General features: G+C 42.0%; 1 protein-coding gene across 3 annotated transcripts in view; it reads left to right on the top strand.

The window, feature by feature from the left end:
- Window positions 1-20099, top strand: part of nhsl1b (NHS-like 1b) — a 99318-nt gene that overhangs the window by 42232 nt on the left and 36987 nt on the right. Inside the window, exon 1 of one of the 3 annotated variants that reach the window (XM_080490214.1) lies at window positions 6331-6453. The exons of the other annotated variants lie outside the window; for them this stretch is intronic. Coding sequence (XP_080346340.1) covers window positions 6438-6453 — 16 coding nt within the window. The 5' untranslated portion in view covers window positions 6331-6437. Of the gene's footprint in view, window positions 1-6330; window positions 6454-20099 lie in introns of those variants that run through there. 3 annotated transcript variants of the gene reach the window in all.

Genomic DNA, 20099 nt, shown 5'->3' with positions numbered 1-20099 from the left:
ACCTTGTCCTAACCTACTGCATGCGGTGTGGAAGTAGTTTGCCCCAATGTAATCTCCTGAGTACAGTAATGCTGCAGCATCAAGGCCATCAAAATACCAGCAAAACGCAAACTTCACACTTGATTTCTGACACATTTTCAGTCCTAGTTTTATTAAAGGTGTTGAAATACAACTGGACATATATAACAAGTACCAATATTTCTTCAAGTTGTGTGACAGCTAGTGTAACTTGCTGTTGTCATTTAGTGTGCATCTCAATCATTTTTAGTCTCTCGGTCACCTCTGAACCTGTCTGTTCCTAAAACAGCCTGGAGATACACATCGCTCAAATAGTTCAAAGTCCTCGCATACTTCTCAAAGTCAAAGGGGACAAGCAGCAGGCAAGCAATGTCAGAAAGGTCCCGCTTTTACTATGTTGAAATTCTACCATCCACCACTAAGCACAAACAGCATATTTCTGAGTATTTTCTACACATAGTTCAAATAAGGTGATCGCAATAGTCTGTAGTATTTTGAATGTCAGTAGCTGACTGTGTGCACATACATTTTCCCTTTGTCTGTACTCCATCTTTATTGAAATATGATATTGTTACAGCGGTCTTGTGGAAAACGATCATCCTACCCTCCTTTCAATCAGTCCATCTCATCCATGTTTGTCCCTGGCGGAGTTCCCAGGAAAACTCTGAATATCAGATCTGTTATATGGGAGTCAGTTGTTGGGCTAATAGAGTTAACTGATGGACGAATCTGAAACCATGTCGGTCAGGGTTGACTTTGCTTTTTAAATTTATAAAGAGTGGAAAGAGAGTTTCTTTATTTAGATGATATCATCTCACCACAAAACCTGGACGTTGTTTAAAAATAATGAGGGAATTAGGACTTCAAATGTGAAAAACAAGACGTAAGTTGAGCTGCTTACAAACTAATTCTTTGTTTCCTCTTGGTTTCGTCTTACACAATCTTTTTTTTATTTATTTTTTTATTTTGTCCTTTTTTTTCCCTCTCTGTTATTCAATCTGTATCTTTTTATAGTTAATTCTACCCCAGACATGGTGTCATAGACGGGTCAATACGAAAGTATTGCGTCCAGTGAGCACACATATACATACAGTCTCGATGCACCACACAGGAAATGTCTTGTAGGTTTGAACCTGAAGTATTTATAACATCTGGATCTCGCTTCCACATGCCTGCCGGGGCCCATTACAAGACACATGGACAGCCACGCACCATGCCTGTGTGTAAATATAGCCCCAAAATAAGTGCCTGCGATCCAAAACCTGCAATTTTGACGCAACCTCCAGCTCCATTAGTTACATTTGCTTCAGTTGCTAAGGTAACTGGCATGTGTTGTGACAGTTTTCTGGTGCGGTTCGGTTTGACCTTCCTATTGGGACAGTTTAGAACCCAATCATGTGTAAGAGGGCCGTCTGGCAGGCTGCTAATGAATATACAGTGAAGGCCAGGTGAACAATACACTACAGCGTTGTTTGTGATTGGGGGAAAATATAAACAGAACACAAATTAAATTATTTAATATTTTTTTTCTTGTTTTGTTTTATAGAATCAATCGCAAAAATGTCACAACATTGGACATTGATTAAAATATAAAGGGGGAAAAATATGAACAGCAAATCCACACAAGCAAGCGTCTTTAACCGTGAAAAGGAAAAATAAATACCTTTTTAACAAGAAACCTCACAACTCAAAGGTAACAGCTGTTTGCCTCGACTGTTGTTTTCACGGCAATGCCTTTATTTACTCGCCTATAAACCCAACCAAACAGCTGATCGCAAAATAATCAGCATGTTGTAGAACAAGGCGAAGGAAGCGTAGATGAGGAACTTTTAGCTCTACGGCCGGAGATACCTGCTAGAAAGAGAGAAACACAAAGACATTTACATGCTCTTGAGACTTTTAAAAGTATTAGGTGTTGAGAGAGGAGAAGAGCTCACTAAACAGAATGACATAAATCAACTATGATATTTTGTTTAAATGTAGTCCTTTTGCAAAGGTCTTTAACAACCTTTATTGTGGAATATTTCTGGATTGTCATTATACAGAAAACCCTGGTTTAAAAACCTTTCACACACAACTGTAAATTTGCTGTTTGAGAGAATGTTCGGCATGCAATCGGTGCTCCCGCTCAGCCTGCATGGGCATAATGCCTCATTTTGGAAGGCCACCTGAAAAAATAGATTGTACAACCAGTCAGCTGAAGCTTTTCTGAACATTCGCTGTCCGGGCTGTATAGGTTCCAGGAATCTGGGTTTTAGTTGTTTCCTCCTCCTTATATGCTGCTTAAGTTATTTGCAGTATATGAAGTCGCTGTATAAAACACAGATTGATTCTGATTCTACTAGACGAGTTGATGTTTGCTTTTGGCAAATGTGGAACAGCCATGTTAACATGAAAGTTGGAAGATTTGAAGATTAGTGTTGGGTAGATGTTTTATTTGGTATCTACAGATTTGGTATCGCTGTGGTTATTTTGTATGTCACGAACATTTAGGTCAGTGGCAAATTGACCTAAATATCAACCATTTCTTGGCACATGAGTGTTGTGGCATCCAGAAATGAAATTGGGTCTCACATTTAGAAGGTGTTTTAGAATTTAGGCTCGATGAAAGGCTCTTTTAGGACATGGCCGTCTGTGAGATGCTTAGTGAAATTTGAGAGGATTCAGATGAGACCGAGCTCTTGCGTAACAGCCTTTTTTTGTGGACACACACACACACACCATCATTGTGTCGTCAGTGTGTAAATCCAGATTAGCAGATGATAATTTGCTGGAAGGGGGGAGATGGGATGTATAAACCAGCAAGCCCTCATTAATAGACAGACATGAAAATCTGGTGGTATGGCCCACAGCCCAGGGCATATACACGCTGACCGTGCTCAGAATCATGTACTTTAGCACATACAGTCAACATTAATCTTAACCTATGTGCCTATGGAAAGTACCGAATAACCGAATATCCGAATACCGGTAACCGTTTTTTTTCCTTTCTATTTTTCCTATGTGCTGATTCCAATTTGCTCAACCTCAGGTAAGTCTCTTTTTTTTTTTTTCTCTCTCTCTGACCTGCTTGATCTCCTTATTTATGTCTCTAATAGCTCATCCCAGATCAGACTTACTTTTGCTGGGAAAAACCCTACAAAGCAGGGCCACATGCCAGCATTTAGTTTTCAGCCTATTTTAAATCTGTTCACCTCTTACTTCCAGATATATAAAACAAATCTCTGCCCTACATTGCACACCCTTACCAGCACAGCGTTACACCATATATTGGCTTTGTATGATTACCTATAATCCATCAATGCCTTGACCTAATGTTAAAATGTGGAACTAGTTATGTTGGTGAGCATGATTTAGCTTCCAAGAGGATTGAGGTCTGGGGCTTATATTGATAAGATGTGCTGATGTGAGGTTTTAAAATCCAACTCATTACATATAGAAGAGCCGTGGTGATGTCATGTAATAAAAATTCTGCTTTTAACACATTTTTGCATGAATTTGATGCAGGTAGCCTATTATATTTCTTTGTTAGGATCTTCTCTTTGCATATGTGACTGTTGGCCCTGAAGCTGTATTTTTGCCAAAATAAGCTTAGTTTATATCTTCCTGCTCTGCTTTAGTCTTATCTTGAACTGGCGCGGGGACTGGACCACACAATAACAGCATGTCGTGCTCGTGCAGCTGCGGTGTGACAGAAGATTTGCAGTCTGCTGAGATGGCGTTTCGGTGATTTAGTCCTTAGATTAGAGCAATGATAGTGTTTCATCTGAAGCCAGATTGTATCTTACAACATGACAGCAGTGATGAGTCGTATTTTTTCTAAATATGCTCTTCATTAGGGATGTTTACTGGCATCTAATCTCATCTCTCTTGTTCATTGTTGTGATGAGCTGCATTACCTTCTCTGACTGGGCGGGATCACAACGTCTCTGAGTAAATGATACCAAATTGGCTTGAGTTGGACTGGCACTGCGAGCAGCAGCAGCAGCAGCAGCAATCGTTCCTTGCAGCTGATTATCCAAATGAGCTTGAGTTTAAAGTCATCTTTAGTATTTAAAGTTAAGAAAAGAGACTGCCGCCTGTCAAAAAGTGCTTTAATGGGATTCAGTCAAGTACTGAAATGTATGAACGAGTAGCTTTTGTACAGCAAATGTCAAAGTTTAAACAAACATAATTATAGGCAATATAATACTGTACAGAAATTTCTTAGGATAAATACACCCCAATACTACAAATATGGAAACATTTAGTGATAAGTACAAGAATCAATAGCCATGTGAATCAAAAACACTATAACTTTAACTTGTATGTCTATTATGTATTTAAGTTATTTATGTGTTTGGTGTCGCTTTTTGCATTTTATTTCCTGTAAAACAATTTTTGACATCGCATGTAAAAAGTCTGGAAACTCACACTGATATCTAAAAGGGGGCAAACGAGCAATACGTTTAAATGTATACTGGGATGGCTGTGTCGTAAAAGCAAAGGAAATCTGCCTCTCTACTTTTACTGTCCTGAGCTTTTTGTGGGAGCAGTGATTAGACAGACCTTAAAGTGTTGCCTCCAAGCTGAGGCTTTTATAGAAAAGGTTAAAGTTAAATTCATGTTGGGCAAGGCAGCATTCAATTAAGGTGAAGGTTTGATGACGTGAGAGTTTATTGTCTGGTTAGGTGGCTTTATGGAAACATTTTTGTCTGCTTTTAATTGCAGATTTTCCTTTTCCCAGCGTTGTGCGTTTGTGGCGTTCTCCTTATGGACGTTCGTAGCAGCATGTCGGCGACAGTCGCCCCAATCAGTCTGTAATTGTTGACATCTGGTAGAAGCACATGTGTTAAAGTGGGATTAACATGTAAATAACACACACACACACACACACACACACACACACACACACACACACACACACACACACACACACACACACACACACACACACACACACACACACACACACACACACACACACACACGTGCACACGGAGAATTACTTGCAGTAGGTGATACTGCATCTCCCAGTGATATTTCCTCTTTACTTCAGCTGTTCCACTTTATGTAAGTTATTGAAATCATAGCAGTTGAGGAAGTTAACTACTGCAGATATTGAATAGATGGAAGAGCGATAACATTCAAAAGTCCTCCCTGTCTGGTTAGATGAAAGTAATGCACAAAATAAATAGAGGCAAATTAAAATGACTTTTGCTGTGTTTACCATCAGGTGTGCTTTTAAAATGAAAAGATATTTGAATTCATTAGTCCATGGATGTGTGTGATGAGGAATGAGACAGGCATACTGATGACTGCCAGAAATGTAGTTAACCCTGATCCTGCGTAGCGACATCTTTAGCAGGCCTCGAATGTTCCTCTGCGTCCTCAAAGCTTTACTGCTCTGTTAAAGACTGTACCCCACAGCATCTTTACCCACTTTGAGAAAGCCATTACAGACCCTCATTGGTAATCAATATGGTTGTGCATTCAGCTAGTTAGTCTGAACTGAACCCAACACTCACAGTATTTGGTCTCTGCATTCCTCACCATCCTGATAGACATCCATAGACCGACAGTATTTTGTCTTGTTCATGTTTATATACTGCAAGTCGATCTGTATTTCTGCCCCTTATCCATGCATTGATGCAGGTAATTTTAGAAAAGCCAGAGTGGAGGGATTGCGATGCACCAAGCTTGTAGCAGCATCTGATAACAAGCAGTTGAATTGTGGGGATTAAAGCGATTATATTTGATCACTGCACAAAGGATCGGCCTCAAGCTGGGCCCCCCCGTCTCGCTCTGAACTGCTGACTGCCCAGATTCTCCACGGGCACTACCCTCTACAAGGCCGACCGTCCGGGTGTGTTCATGTAATTCTGCTTTTCACCTGCTCTTTAACCTCACAGGTCCATGTTCAGTTCATGTATTGACTTAACATGTTAAGTGTTTATGTTTCAGACTGTACTTGGGAGACTACTCGGAGGGATTGTGGGTGACGGCAGATTTAGGAGTTTCAGATTGAGTTTGAGATTCTGGCTATCTGTTAAACAGTGATGGTGTGGAGACATGGCTGTTGGTGGGGGTTTCGGCGTGGTCGAGACACGTTTAGTGATATAAGGAGAGAGAGAGAGGAAGCAGAGTGAGGGGAAGGGGGGGTGCAAAGCAGTTTCCTGCGGTGTAGAAGTTGGCTTGCTGCCACTCAAAGTGTGTGTGTGAGTGGAGAAAGAAAGGGAGGGAGATGGCGAGTGGAGCGTATGTGTCAGGGTCTGTGGGTCAGTGTGTGAACGGGCTGGCTGAGCGGCGCGGACTAACCGGGAGCCGGGAAGAGCGGAGGAGGAGGAGGAGGGCAAGAAGGATGATTATTAGGAAGTAGCAAGGAAGACGAAAGAAGAAAAAGGAGCATTTCGCTTGGTGTGGGAGTCAAATGAAGAGCCATGTTCTGTCTGAAAGGTAGGTCAGTGCGAGTGTGCTTGCTTTGCTCCGGTGTGAGTGTGGACTTTTCCCCCAGACTGTGCGAGACAAAGAAAAGTTGAGCTCCATCTCTCTCCTCAGAGAGCAAAGTAACTCGGTCACAGTTTCCTCCACCCAGTATCCTTCCTTAAATGTTTTCCTTTTGTTCGCGATCCTCTCCTTATGCCTCACTTTAATCATATCCTCCTTTGTTGTTTCTTCCTGTCTATAAGTCATGCATGTTCAGATTTGAGAACCACCTATTTTCTTTCCCCTTTATTACTGCTTTTTGATATAATTTCTCCACCAATCCTGTCTCTCGACATCAAAGAAAGCTTTTTTTCCCCGCTGCATGCGTCGTGAATTTATCTTACTTTCTCTAACTTCTGAGTCAGCTTTATTGGTAAAATGAGTTTTATACATAGGAGAGATGCATGTGTATGTGAGTGTTGTCCTCAGTAACAGCTGGTGGAGCAGCAGTCTGTGTGCTGCTTTCCTGCAGAGAGAGGCCATGTGTTGGCTATTACCTGACTGACCAGTTCAAATGATGAAAGAGGGAAACCGGTTCCTCTTTTACTGGCAGCCTCATCTTTTTACCTTTTTGAAAGGTCTTATTCTGCTCAGAGCTAAAAAAAAAAAAAACCTTTAAACTCCTCACTTGGTGCAGGACTGCGTCTCCAAACTTCTGATTGTTTTATTTGACTAAGAATAAATTTGTAATTCTCTCATTACGTTTCTGGACGTCAACTGTGATTTGACAGAACATAATGTTAATGTTGTTTCTCTAAAGATCAGGATTTATACACAACACTTGCTTTAAGAAAACACATTTTACACCAGATTACCTTAAATCTGTTCTTCATTACACACCAAAGCAGTCAATAGAGAGATTGCTGACTTGACGTTCAGAAAGAGAAGACCCTGGTCAAAATCCTCTGCATGGAAGGTTATTCACAGAAGATCAATGCTGACAGGACTAACTGAGCGACGTCTCGGAGCAGATTAGGACAATGTTGTAAAACGGTTTCTCATGTAGAGCGTCGAGCAGATTGACTGAAGCTGATTCAAGACGTTGGAGAGCCTCAAAACAAAAAGGACTGAATTTGTGTAACGGTATCAAAAGCCAACACAGACACAGATATATCCAAGTGATGGACCACCAGAGTCACCTGCTCATGTTGAACCTCTAAGAAGTCCTGTGTAACGTTTCCAGTCGGTGAGGATTTGAGGAGTTGTGCCGTAGCTGTTGTGGGTTCATTGTCTTGTCAAGACTTTGAAGCATTTCGTGACTATTCATATTCTATATTCGAGTAGAATCACAGATACTTGCAAAAGACATGTACTTAAGAACTAAAGTGAAACGTAATATAGATTTGTTGTTGTATAAAGTCATACCGTCTTGTTATATAGAGAAAAAAAATGTAAAATACACAACTTTAAATGATCAATGTAAAGAACTAAACTGTTGATTTGAATTGAAGATACACTAATCTACAGATTAATTTTAGAGTGCACTTCAATCTGGGTTTTTATCACAAACACTGAAAATGAACCTTCTTGCGAAACCAGTGTTTTCTCTTCTCCCGTAGACGTTTTGTAATGAGGCGTTTTAAAGCAAACAGATCAACTATTTGTGGCAGATTTCCATTTCATTTGCTGAATGCAGTTGTCAGTTAGAGTCGGTGCAATGTGACTCTTAACAGACTTGGAAAATGGAGAGAAACAGATGTTGTGGGAGTTGAGTTGGAGAAGGAATTCAGTTTTGTACGATGAAGTAATTCAGTTTTTTCGCAAGACAAGATGGCCAAATCTGTCTTTTCTGTTTGACCGTCGGTGCTTTACACTGCTTAAGCAACCATCTGTGTTTGCTGGAGGATTATTACTTGACGTGCGTGTTGTTTAATGTCTCAAAGTTTTCACATGCACATCAGATCATAAATAATTGGGCTGTCCCTCTGTGACGAACAGCTGCAGTTTAAGCACCAGTCCCAGTTTGTGTTTCCAGCTACAGGAGCCTTGACAAACTGACCCAAATACTCAGTAATACATTAAAAATGGCGACCTGACCAGTAGATTGCTCTACATTAGTTGCCAGTGAGTGAATGTCTACTTATGTTATGATTTAAACACAAGCCCCCCTGAGTTGTGGTTGCCAACTGTGGGGCAGATGTGACACATTTCAATCCATGTTTCTGCACATCCAGCTGTGTCCAGAGTGAATTCACATCTGTACTGACCACCACTGCCTCCCCTCTCCTCTCCTCCTCCTCCTCCTCCTCCCCCAAGTGAAGCCTTGCATTTTAGTCTGAGCCATTTTTCAAGGCTAGAATTAGGCTCTCCGTGTTGCTGTGGCTTTTGGCTTCTCACATAAGTTATTTCTGCACTTGAGCCTCCGTCGCATAAAGCCAGTGGGATGAGGCACGAGCGGGGATTAGCTGGAGTTGGAGTTGTTGTCCTCGCTCAAATTGGAGGTTTCCTGCAGTGTGAGGGGGGAAAAGAAATTTGCCGTTGGTTTAAGCCCCGTCGAGCACAAACACTGAAGAGGGTTCATCCGGCCTCCTGGCTCCAGGGTCAGTTGAGGGCAGCTCGGGCCATGTCGGATCTGTGGCTGGGTGGATGTCAGCCGAGTGTTTTCTGGTTCGTTTTCAGCTCCTAATTACAGCTCACTCAGTTGTGTGCGCATTCTAGAGTCCTCAGAGGTTTTGTTTTTTAAATTATTGTGGGAAGCAGTTGAGAGAGACTGCCGGCGTGCCAGCCGGTCAGTTTACAGACGCTCCGGCGATGAAACCATGACTTAAAGTGCAGTTCAGTCAGAATTTATAATCCCGCGATCTAATTTCTGTTGTTCTTTACTTGGGCACAATTGGTCAAACTATTCAGTTTTGTTGTCTTTGTTGCACAGCATGGACCAATCAGACAACATGAGTAATATTATAACAAAGTGAAAAATTATCATGAATTAGTGGATGTAGCTAATGTTATTATACAATACATGAAACTTTTTGATTGCATAACAGTATAAGTCATAATTTGAAGAGAGGTGGTCAAAATGTGACTAGATTTGGTAGGTGTAAAAATGTGAGACAGACGGGTCACAATGTTCCACTGTCAGAGGTCCTGCACAAAGGTTCAGAGAAAAGAGCAAAACAAAACAACTTCTCCAATCGTAGGGAAACACCGTTGAGCAGTAGAAATTAACATTTGTGATTTTACCAGGAAATACTTTGCACATTAGGAGTATGTTTCTTTAAGATTATGAAGCACAGGATTGATTAAGTTTAGGTTTTACTGTGCAACTGAACGGAAGTTATTGTCCAAAGTAAAAACGTCCCCCTCCCAAAAGAGAAATACTATATTGTAATTCATTCAGCTCTCGTTAATGTCCTCCCACATTAACCTATCCAAGTGTGTAAGAGGGAAGTTTCTCTGTATAGCCACAGCACCTGTGCTGTGTGTCCATTGGCCCTACTGACCTCCTGACCTGAGGCTGACCTGCTACCTGCCCCCTGGCCTGGTGGGCAGTGATGTTGACGGATGTTCTCACACTCAGTACGGCAGGGAGCTTATCTGAACTGGGAAGGAAGAAATGGCAACAGGACTGCGGTGTGGAAATGTGGGGAGCAGAGTCGGTGGACTAACGGTGGAATTCCAGGCTTAGAATAAACACTGTGAAGTCTGGTGAAAGGCTGAAGATCAGATACCTAAATCATCCTTCAAACAGTTCAAAGTTCTACTATATGGCTATACGTTAAAACTTTGGATTATTAATACTGTCGACATTTAGATATGAGCATGTTCTTAGCGGGGGTGATGAGACAGACTGTGGACAACTTTGTCCTTCAGCGTGAACAGAACTTTCTGCAGCTCATTCTATTCTATTCTATTCTATTCTATTCTATTCTATTCTATTCTCTATACCAGTAAAGAATAACTTTCTTTATGTACCACACACAATATCTTGGATTTTGATCTACTGTTTAAAAAACGGCCGTCTCTTTCTGTCTACAGTTGCAGTAAATTCAGTAATTGGTGGATTTAACGATTAGGAAATAATGAAATGCAGTTGGTAGCTAATCGCCTGCAGAATTAACACTTCTACTCGCCGTCGGTGCAATTTGGCACGCATACTTGTTTCAATAAAACCAAAAGGGTACATCTTGTTGTTTGTTGCTGTTGTTGTAGGTTGCTTGATGGCTTTTCTATCTGGAGATGTCGGTCTACTTGTATTGAAAGTTATTTTGGAGACAATTGAGAAAGAGCTGACCTCTGAAAACAAGCCAAACTGCAAACGATGAAGGGATTTCTGTTCCTGATAGATAAACAACACATGGAGTTTCAGTAGGTGTCCACCACAACTCCAGTGAACCTTCTATCCTTTGAATAGAGTTCACAGAACAATAGCCCCCCCCCCCCCTATTTTTAGGAAGTTTAGATGTAGATAAGAAGATGCTGGAGTCGTTAACGGGATCTTATTGTGTTGCCAGTTTGAGAGAATGATAATGCAGGGAAAAGTACTGGAGGAGGCGAGCATGTTAGTGGTGTTTCCAGGGACAATGCTGGAAAAGTTGTTGTGGGTGAAGTTTGAAAGGACAATGGCCGACTCCCCGTGGCTGCGTGGATGACTTCCCCAGACAGAGAACCAACTCGGCATGCAGGTGCTCCGCTCACGCCATTCAGACCTACGTGTATCCATGGTTACTATTGTCCCGTTCCCAAAGCCTTCCGCTTTGCTCCCCCCGCCACGCACACACAATTAAAACACAGTGTGAAAACACACTTTTTCACACTGGTTCTGGTGTTATTTAAGGACTATAATGAGCATGCATGGATGCTTTAAGCAGTTATTTTTGACACACACAGACGGTGGATTGTCTTGACATTTGGTCACAATGATGTTTGTGTGTATTTACTGTCACCTCTACAAACATGCCCTGGCATGGCTAATGTATGTCTGTCAGCGTGTCACTAGCAAAACACCCTCTGTTGTCATGATGCCAGTAACTGTGCAGGATCACTTGACTTTACTGAGCCCTGATGTTGTTCTGCATGTGAACCGGATGACCTACTGGGTCTATGCATTTGTGGATTTAGGGCAACAACAGTGTTAAGTGCAATTTAGGCCACAGCCAGAATCTTTTTGGCATGCCCGTTGGGGCACACACTGTTTTACGTTGGTGCGTGTGTGTCCTGCGGTTGGTCCATTCTATGTATGTGTGTGTGTGTGTGTGTGTGTGTGCACATTGTGGTTTGGGTTTTGTAATCAGCTTGTGTGTTGGCTGCCTTACCATGCAGTGGAGATGATAACCATCGGTAATGGCTGTTTTAGCCTTGAGCTATCTGCTGAGGTTTTGGCTGTATCTCACGAATACACACCCACACACACGCACACACGCACACACGCACGCACGCACGCACGCACGCACGCACGCTCAAATGCGCACACACACATTCTTCCCCTCTTTCTGCTAAGGTACAGTATTTTTTACAAATGCCGCCTTGAGATTAAGCATTTTCTAACAAATTAATCTCCACATACTTTTTATTCATTTTTACGAATGATCCATTGAATATTTTTATATAATCTGTATATATGTTCATCCACATTTTCCAAATTCAAGGCTGCACCATCAGCAGACTGAAGATAGAACCAACAGTGTTGAAATTAACAAGTATGTGACACAAAATTCTCCTCACTCTTATTGCTATATTAATTCAAGTATAGCCGACTTTGATCGTTGTGGTGGGTGTGTTCTGTCAATTTAAAATATGGCAACTGATTTAATGAACAGGACTAATTGTATGTCACTAATATCAAACAGTAATTACTGTCTGTCATACTGATTATTAGTGATCAGGAATGCAGTAATTTGGATTTATTTCACGTAATATCTATTAATCGTTTTATTGTCATTGTCATATAGATGCAACAAAATTTTGTTGAAGCACAACCCACATAGTATGTTGTAAACAAAAAAAAAAAGTGCATTGATGGTGCAGAATCCCATGAAAACCATAAATACCTTACCCCCTACACCCCCCACCCTCCTTCTTGCACTATATTCTGCCCTTTTTTAACTGCTGCACTGTCACTGGAGTTGTTTTTAATCTCACTGTACCTGTACAAGTTACAATAAAAGGCATTCTATTCTAAATAATAGTCCAGTGTCGGTACAAAACGGTCTTGCTCTTATCAGCAAGAGGCATAATAGATAAACAGAGCAAAAACAAAAAAAAATCTTCTTATGTGGTTAAATTCACTATTCATTTCCCATTATCTGTAAAACCAATCATTTGAGTATGTGGATGGAGGATATAGCTGATATATAAAGCTGTCACCTGTGATAGCTACCACCAGAGGGAGACATTTGCTTCACTATCTTCGACTGATTATTTCGGTCTCTTTAACTTTCATTTTTTTTGTCAACTGGTTTTCTAATACACAGAATAACTATTAGTTTATAGGTGCAGCATCCATTGACTGTGTATAACCCACTTTTCAGGTTTAACCTATTTTAAATCTTTCCATCTAAGTACATGATATCAATAGGTTTACCTACCTCAGGTGAAGCTGGATAAAGATCAAACACACCTTCACCTGGCAGATTAGTCTCTCAACCTTTTTTTTTTTTTTTTTTTTTTTAACCACTTGTGACTACTCTCATCCTGTTTGTTAATCTGCCTGTATCTCTTTGTGTGGCACTTATCTGCTGTCCGCTGCGTTTACATCTGTCTGCGTTAGACTGTCAGGTATTACATCTCGGTCCATCTGGACGCTGCTTTGCTGCACCTTCCGGTTGAATTCAAATCCTTTTAAATTCAAAGTTGTGTTTATTTGTGTGTGTTTTGTGCATTTGAAATTACACCGATGTTTTCACCTGGATACATGCTGGGAAACATCAGTTGTGTGAGGCAGCAGTTTGATTTCACCCAAATGACCCAGCTGACAGGCTGCATGTCGGGGCTTCTTGAACTTCCACACATTTGCAAAGTGGCAGTGGTGCACTTGATTAACTGCAGCCTGGTGTCCATCTGTGTTGTGTGAGGGTGTCCGTCACAATCAAAGGCGAGGGGCTGGAGGCTGGATAATCTGGGTTTACAGATTAGAACCGCACCGGGGGAAAAGAGCGAGTTGGAGGCGGAGCTGAGTGGAGCCACTGGACAATGCTGATGCTCCGTCTCAGACGGGTGCAGGCAGGGTAACGAGGGTCCTCTCTGATGCTGCAAACTTGCCGGATGAGTCCTTTTGAAACAGAGATTTTTCCTCATCTTTTTGAATTTACTAGAGGAGACAGCCCACAACTTTGGATTTGACATGACTTAGTTTTTGGGGAATCTTTTTTTTTTTTTTTTTTTTATCTGGAAAAACTTTATGAAGATAATTGCAATGGACAACATAACAATCTTTAGAAAAACATGCTTCAGCCGCAGGTATTTCCATTGAGACAATGACCCTTGTTTCGAAACTTTAGCATTGCATCTTTGGAGTATTTGGGAATTTTTTGTGGTCAAATTCTGGAGTGAGAATTCTACTTTTTTGGCTACTGCAGGATTTGTACCAGATTATTTATGCAACTTTTTCATGCAATATTTGTTCTGGAGTTAAATCTTGTAATTGAACACTGAGCAAAGCCTTCCTTTGTCAGGCAAATCAATGCAAGTCAATAGGATCCCTAGAGAGACGGAGAGAAAAAGACAAAAACAGTAGGAGGAGACGGGGGGTGTCCCCGGTGGTTAACGAAAACCTCCAACCCTCCATCTCATCTTCCCAGAAAGAGAGAGGGAGGCCTGTTGGGGGTTTGAGCATAAGGGGGAGGACTCCCAACACACGCACATCCCCTTAGTCACCCCTCATCCCATCACCTCGAGTGCAGAGTCCAGCTTGAAGGAGGGGGGAGGAGGAGGAGGAGGAGTTGGGGGGTTTTGGTCGTGGAGAGATCAGGGGAGGGCAGGTGGCGGGGTTTTAGCTCTGAGCTGGGGATGATCACATACGTGCACTGCCTCTCCTCGGAGCCGGCGGTGAGCTGCTGGGACAGGGCCTGCTATGAGGAACCCCCCGGCGAGAAGCGAACTCTGTGCTCCTTCCGGCCCGCCAACAAGATGGGGAACAGCCTCCAAGCTCAGGCCTTCCCCAGCCCCAGGCCCACCAGGCCAGAGGGCTGCCTCCGCAAACGTCTGCTCTCCGTGTCCAAGGTGCACCAGAAACAGGACTCGCTCTGGACCCCCAAACCAATGCTTGGACCCTTTGCTCATGGATCACCGGGGAAAACCAAATCCTACAAAGATGGCCAAGGTACTAGAGAACGATGCAAACTTTGTGTCTTTGAGAGTTACTGTGCGTCTTCATTATACTTAAAGCTGTTATGTTTAGCAGAGTGTCTGTCCTCGCTCATTAAAGGACAGTAGACAATGTAAACACAGAAATACGCTGTGATTTTAGGGTTTGTTGCCTCCAATTGTAGAGCTTCCCCTCTGTAAGGTTGTATCTTTGAAGTCTGACTAAGAGGCTAAGAGACTTAACGCCACATTTCTGTTTTGCTGCAGGAATAATTGTGGTGTTTGTCTTAGCTGGGGACCAGGCTTCTTCTTCAACATGTACTTAAGTCACCAGAGCTGTTTGTTGGAAATAATTATACATTGTATGTCACAGTGTCAGAGAATCACAACACATGTGGTGGAAGCTTTTCTCAAGCCGGGCTTTGTCGCTTCTTATTAGGTGATTCTCATCTCTGTGTAACTGAGTGTGATCTGTACCGTCTGTCCTTCTGTGAGTTAGTGTGAACCTGCATGTGTGTGTGTGTGTGTTTTGCTGAGCTCCTGTGCAGCATGGGTGCAGATTGTGGCTTTGTGACCTCGTGACCTTTGACCTTTCCTGTATGAGGGAGGGTTCTCCAGGCAGGAACTGATTGACCCTGACAGAGTTTTCGATGTAAAGATGTAACCTGTCATACAACTCAAGAGTTACTGGAAGTTACGTCTGTTCCTGTTTTTTTCCTTTTCCTTGATATAGTAAAGGCAGAAATCTTTTCTTTAATATTTCAGCCTGCATATATGGTTTTGTGCATTCAGTGTATGGATGTATTTGCATGCACATGCTTGCACCCATGTGTCATTCTTATTTAGGACAGATATTGCTGAGGATGCTCCGCTGGGTGATTACCCCTGGGAACAAGACATAATAGGTAGCAGCTGGAGGTGATGGGCCAGGCCTGCAGGGAAGTGTTGCAGAGCTGATGGTACAGGGGTGCTGGGCCGACACTGGCGGGGTTACGGAGGTGACCCACTTTCACCCTGCCACTACATAAAGGAGCAATCAGGGAGATAAAAGGGCGTCTTAAAACATAGACGAGAGACAGAACTGTATAAAACAGTCTGAACGCAGGTCAAACACATGACTTTCAGTCACCTGAGAGTTGTACTCGCAATATAACCATAAACCAAAATTGAGTAACAGCATTTAGTGTTTCGATCAAACTGCAGCAGAATGCATGAAGGTAATGAGACAAGGCCGTGTTTTCTTTCAACTGTCCATTCTATGTAGAAACAAACCCTTTATTGTGTGTGTGTGTGTGTGTGTGTGTGTGTGTGTGTGTGTGTGTGTGTGTGTGTGTGTGTGTGTGTGTGTGTGTGTGTGTGTGTGTGTGTGTGTGTGTGTGTGTGTGTGTGTGTGTGTGTGTGTGTGTGTGTGTGTGTGTGTGTGTGTGTGTGTGTGTGTGTGTGTGTGTGTGTGTGTGTGTGTGTGTGTGTGTGTGTGTGTGTGTGTCGTAACAATATGCTGCCAGACGACTGCAGCCCATCCTCACGCACGCTTTGGCTAACGTGCCATGACAGCTCAAGATGTCGCTGCCATTGGTAGAGTATTGTCTGGAGGTTGAATCAAGCTCCTAATCACTCTGCGTATGAGGCTCGCCTGCTCACTGGTGCATGAATACAAACTCAGATTGGAACTTGGCTGCTACAGCTTTTGTGTCCATTTGTCTTTGTAAACATCATGTTTGTTTTTACTGCTTTATTCTCTATATTCAAGATTTTCTTCTACTACACCATATAACATTTTTTACATCAATATTATATTTTTCAAATTCCAGTAAGTGGTATGAGCTTCACTATATTCTATTTTATCTTTTTAGCCAACCTTTTTGCTTTTAAAATATCCCATTGATTTAAAGGTGGAGCAGGTGTTTGACCGGATCTCCCATAATCCCATGGTGGGAAGGCAGGTTCAGTTATTGACCATTTAACCAACGGCTCCCGAGGGAAGAGCACCTGAGGGAGGCGAGGCTTGTTGAGTAACTAGATGAGACCAAATTAAATGGATTGGCTGCATTTACGGGGGAAGCCACACTGAAATTCGGTTAGGGTAATATAATTCTAGCAGTGGGATTTGGGAGGGTTTTTTCTTTCTCAACCGTGATGTTTGGTCAATGTCTCTCCTTCAATGTTGTGCTCACGCAAGCAGAACTGCGTTTTTCATCTATTTAGGGTGATAAAATCCATACAACCTGTGATGGCACAAACCTTCAATGCAAAGAAGTATGTCATGTATTAAACAAAATACATGTGCTCCATTGTTCGTCCTCCTGCAAAGGTACAAGAAGTTTAAAGTATTAACGGCCCCATTTCTCATCTCTTCATTCATTCCCCTCTTTGACACCAAACCCTTCAGACTTTCGTACATTGAACGATTGAATGAAAAAAAAACCCATTTATCTCATGAAGCTTCATCCTTTTCTGACTCAGGGATTTCAGGGCCCACAAGACAAACTGACACACAGTTGAGTGAATGACGAAAAGGCTCTCAGACAGAATGTGGATGAAAACCCCCTCACTTGCTGGTTTGAGGTGGCAGAACAATGGAGTCGAGAGCATGACACATGGCTTAATGAGATGAAGAAAGGAAAGGGATTTTTCTGTCTCTCTCTCTCTCTCACACACAGAGTTTTGGGAATAAGGGGTCAGGGGTTGGTTGAGGTCATTCAACTGTAAAATGGGTTAAGGCTCTGTTTTTCTTCAAAGCAACCTTGTCTCTTTCAATCGTTCTCAGTCTTTTTCCCCTCACTTGTTAAGTCTGCAGCGCTGTTTTATGTGTTTGCATGTCTGCTTCTTATTTTCTTTTGCCCATTCCAAATAGAAAAGCTACAGCAGTTGCATCATTTCCATCTCGGTGAATGTGGGAGATAATTGAGGTGAAGGGTAATCGGTGGGTAATGGCAGGCGCTGTATAAAAAGGACAGAGGCCTCTCAGCTTGTTAGAGGGCTAGTAGGTAATGGCTGGCCAGTGATTGGTTAATCATGTGCTTCTCTACCTTGTGCTACCAGTGCCTAATTGAGTCATGACCAGTCGAGTTTAGGTCCATGTCTCTTTCTTCTGTTTTCATCATGTGTTGCTTATTTGCTATTGGATGGGTACTTACAGCGATCTATCCACCTTCTAAACACTCTTTATCAAGACTAAGCCTATACAGCCTTCAGTCTTGTCTTGTGCCTGTGTGTGCGCCAGATTATATGTTTGGATTAATGGTCGGTCCGGGCTCAGCTGGCTTTTCATTTGGGAAACTGCATCAAATGGAGAGTGGTGAAGACCTGTGGGTGGGTGGGTGGGGGTGTATATAGAAGGAGTGAGCAGGTGTAAGAGAGCCTCACAGCCCCATGTGTGTTCAGTGCAGTTTTACTTAATGGCTTGTTTATCTCATCAGGACATAACAGGCAGATAATCACTGCGACAGTCATTTATCCTGTCATTGATTTGATGTGTCAGAGGAGGTGTGGGGGTCTCACACAGCTTAAGTATTGCTGTCATGCCTCCAATAGATTTATTTTGGAGGATATTTTCCCCCCTTATTATTTTCTGAGTAACTTAAATTTAATGTATTGTTTGTTGTTTTTTTTTCATATTTTTGAAGGTATTTGTTTGTGGTCAGGGCGCCTTTTGCTTCCCTGCCCCTTCTTGACATCGAGAGCCTCCTGGAGGTCGGGTTGGTGTAAAGAATGTGGAGGATCTGCACACTTTACCTGTACATATGTTTCCAATAAAAGCCAAAAAAGCATGTTTTGGTATTTATCTTATCTTATCTTATACAATTAACCCATCAGGCGACCTTTTGATTTTCTGTTGTGTGTTTTTGAGCATGTGCTTTTTTTTATAATCTCTTGCCAACAGTTGGCTCTTCCTTCATCCAATGAAATATGAGTTTAGTGCAAAAATCATTTCCGCTTTAAGGTTCTGATTATGTTATCAAGATCCTGGAAACAGAGGTAATTAATTTCAAGTCCTAATCTTCCCTACATTTCCTTCAGCAACAGCTTTTACTATCCTTTACTCTCAGGCAGTTCTTCTCAGTCTTGTTGTCGGAAAGATCTAATTGCGCTGTAGTGCAGGATAAGTGTGTTTAAGCAGTCCGTGGCTGTACCGAACTTAGTCACAGCTCATTTCTTTAATGAGCACTGCGTTTAGAGGGAGCTTTTTTTCTACCTCATGCTGTTTTGAGTCTGGTTTTCTGAGGCTTCTGGCCCTATTTACCCTCCTGACCAGTCTGCTCCCTGCCTGCATGCACAGTTTCAGTCCTCGCTCATTCTGCATGGTTCACAATAGCAGCACAGTGAGTCAATGATGCTCACAAAATGTATTTAATGTGGTTTCTTTCTGATTTTAACTTGAACTTTTTGGAATTCAGCATTGGCTTCCTGTAAGCATTCATTCAAATTTGCTTAGTATACCTTGAAATAAAAAGCAAAGTGACCAAATATGTTAAGATCCGAGTGGCGATGATTGTGGTTGCTCTGGTAATCGAAGCCCGCTTTATATTTTTTTTACTTGACCTCTAATCCATGGACCCTTCCTCCGTCTCCGTCCCCAGTCCTCATTTATGTCCCACTCAGCTGGACGCTCCTTTAAGCCTCGGAGAGCAAAGCTGAGCCTCTGAAAAGCTTGTGTGCCCCCATAGAGACTGATTATGAAAAGAGAGAAAGTGATTTTTAGAGACTCTTTAAATCTGTCTCGTTAATGAGTTGCCATCCTCACCATGGCAACATCTTGTTATGGGTCCTGCACACCACATACATGGATTGATAGGAGTTACAGACAAAAAAAAAAAAAGACCATGAAGACAAACAAGATAAAACCTTTTCTTCCCATGCTAAAAACTACAGGAGAACAGTTATTGATTATGCTGTGAAAGTGTTTGTTTAGAGAATTACCTGGACATTTATCCATCCTTTATATATCCAACTCAGAGGGAACTGAACATGTGAAGCAGGACACACCCTGATCGGGTTACCAGTCCGTCACATGAGAGAGATGGATACAATCACAGGAACTCGCATTCAGGCAATTTTAAAGTTTAAAAATCACATGTTCAAACTGTCACACTGTCCAAAACACATGTTTTTGGACAGAGGGAGGAAACCAGAGTTCCAGCTGTTTCTGTTAGGTCAGAGTGCTAATTACTACACCTCTGTATTCCCTAAACTCTTTAAAGTTTTACCAAATTACAAGGTAGAGCCTCACTGGAGGTTTCGGTTGTTGCTTTAACTCACCACAAGGTGGCACAATAATACAGACAACCAGAAGACCAAAGAGCAATGTTCACGTTTATCAGTACAAAAGTCTCTCATCTGTGTTTTATCTAATATAAAAGTTACGTCACATA

The sequence above is a fragment of the Lipophrys pholis genome (genome assembly GCF_963383615.2).
Source record: "Lipophrys pholis genome assembly, chromosome: 21".
Classification (NCBI taxonomy): Eukaryota; Metazoa; Chordata; class Actinopteri; order Blenniiformes; family Blenniidae; genus Lipophrys; species Lipophrys pholis.
This window is presented reverse-complemented; position numbering and strand designations above follow the sequence as displayed.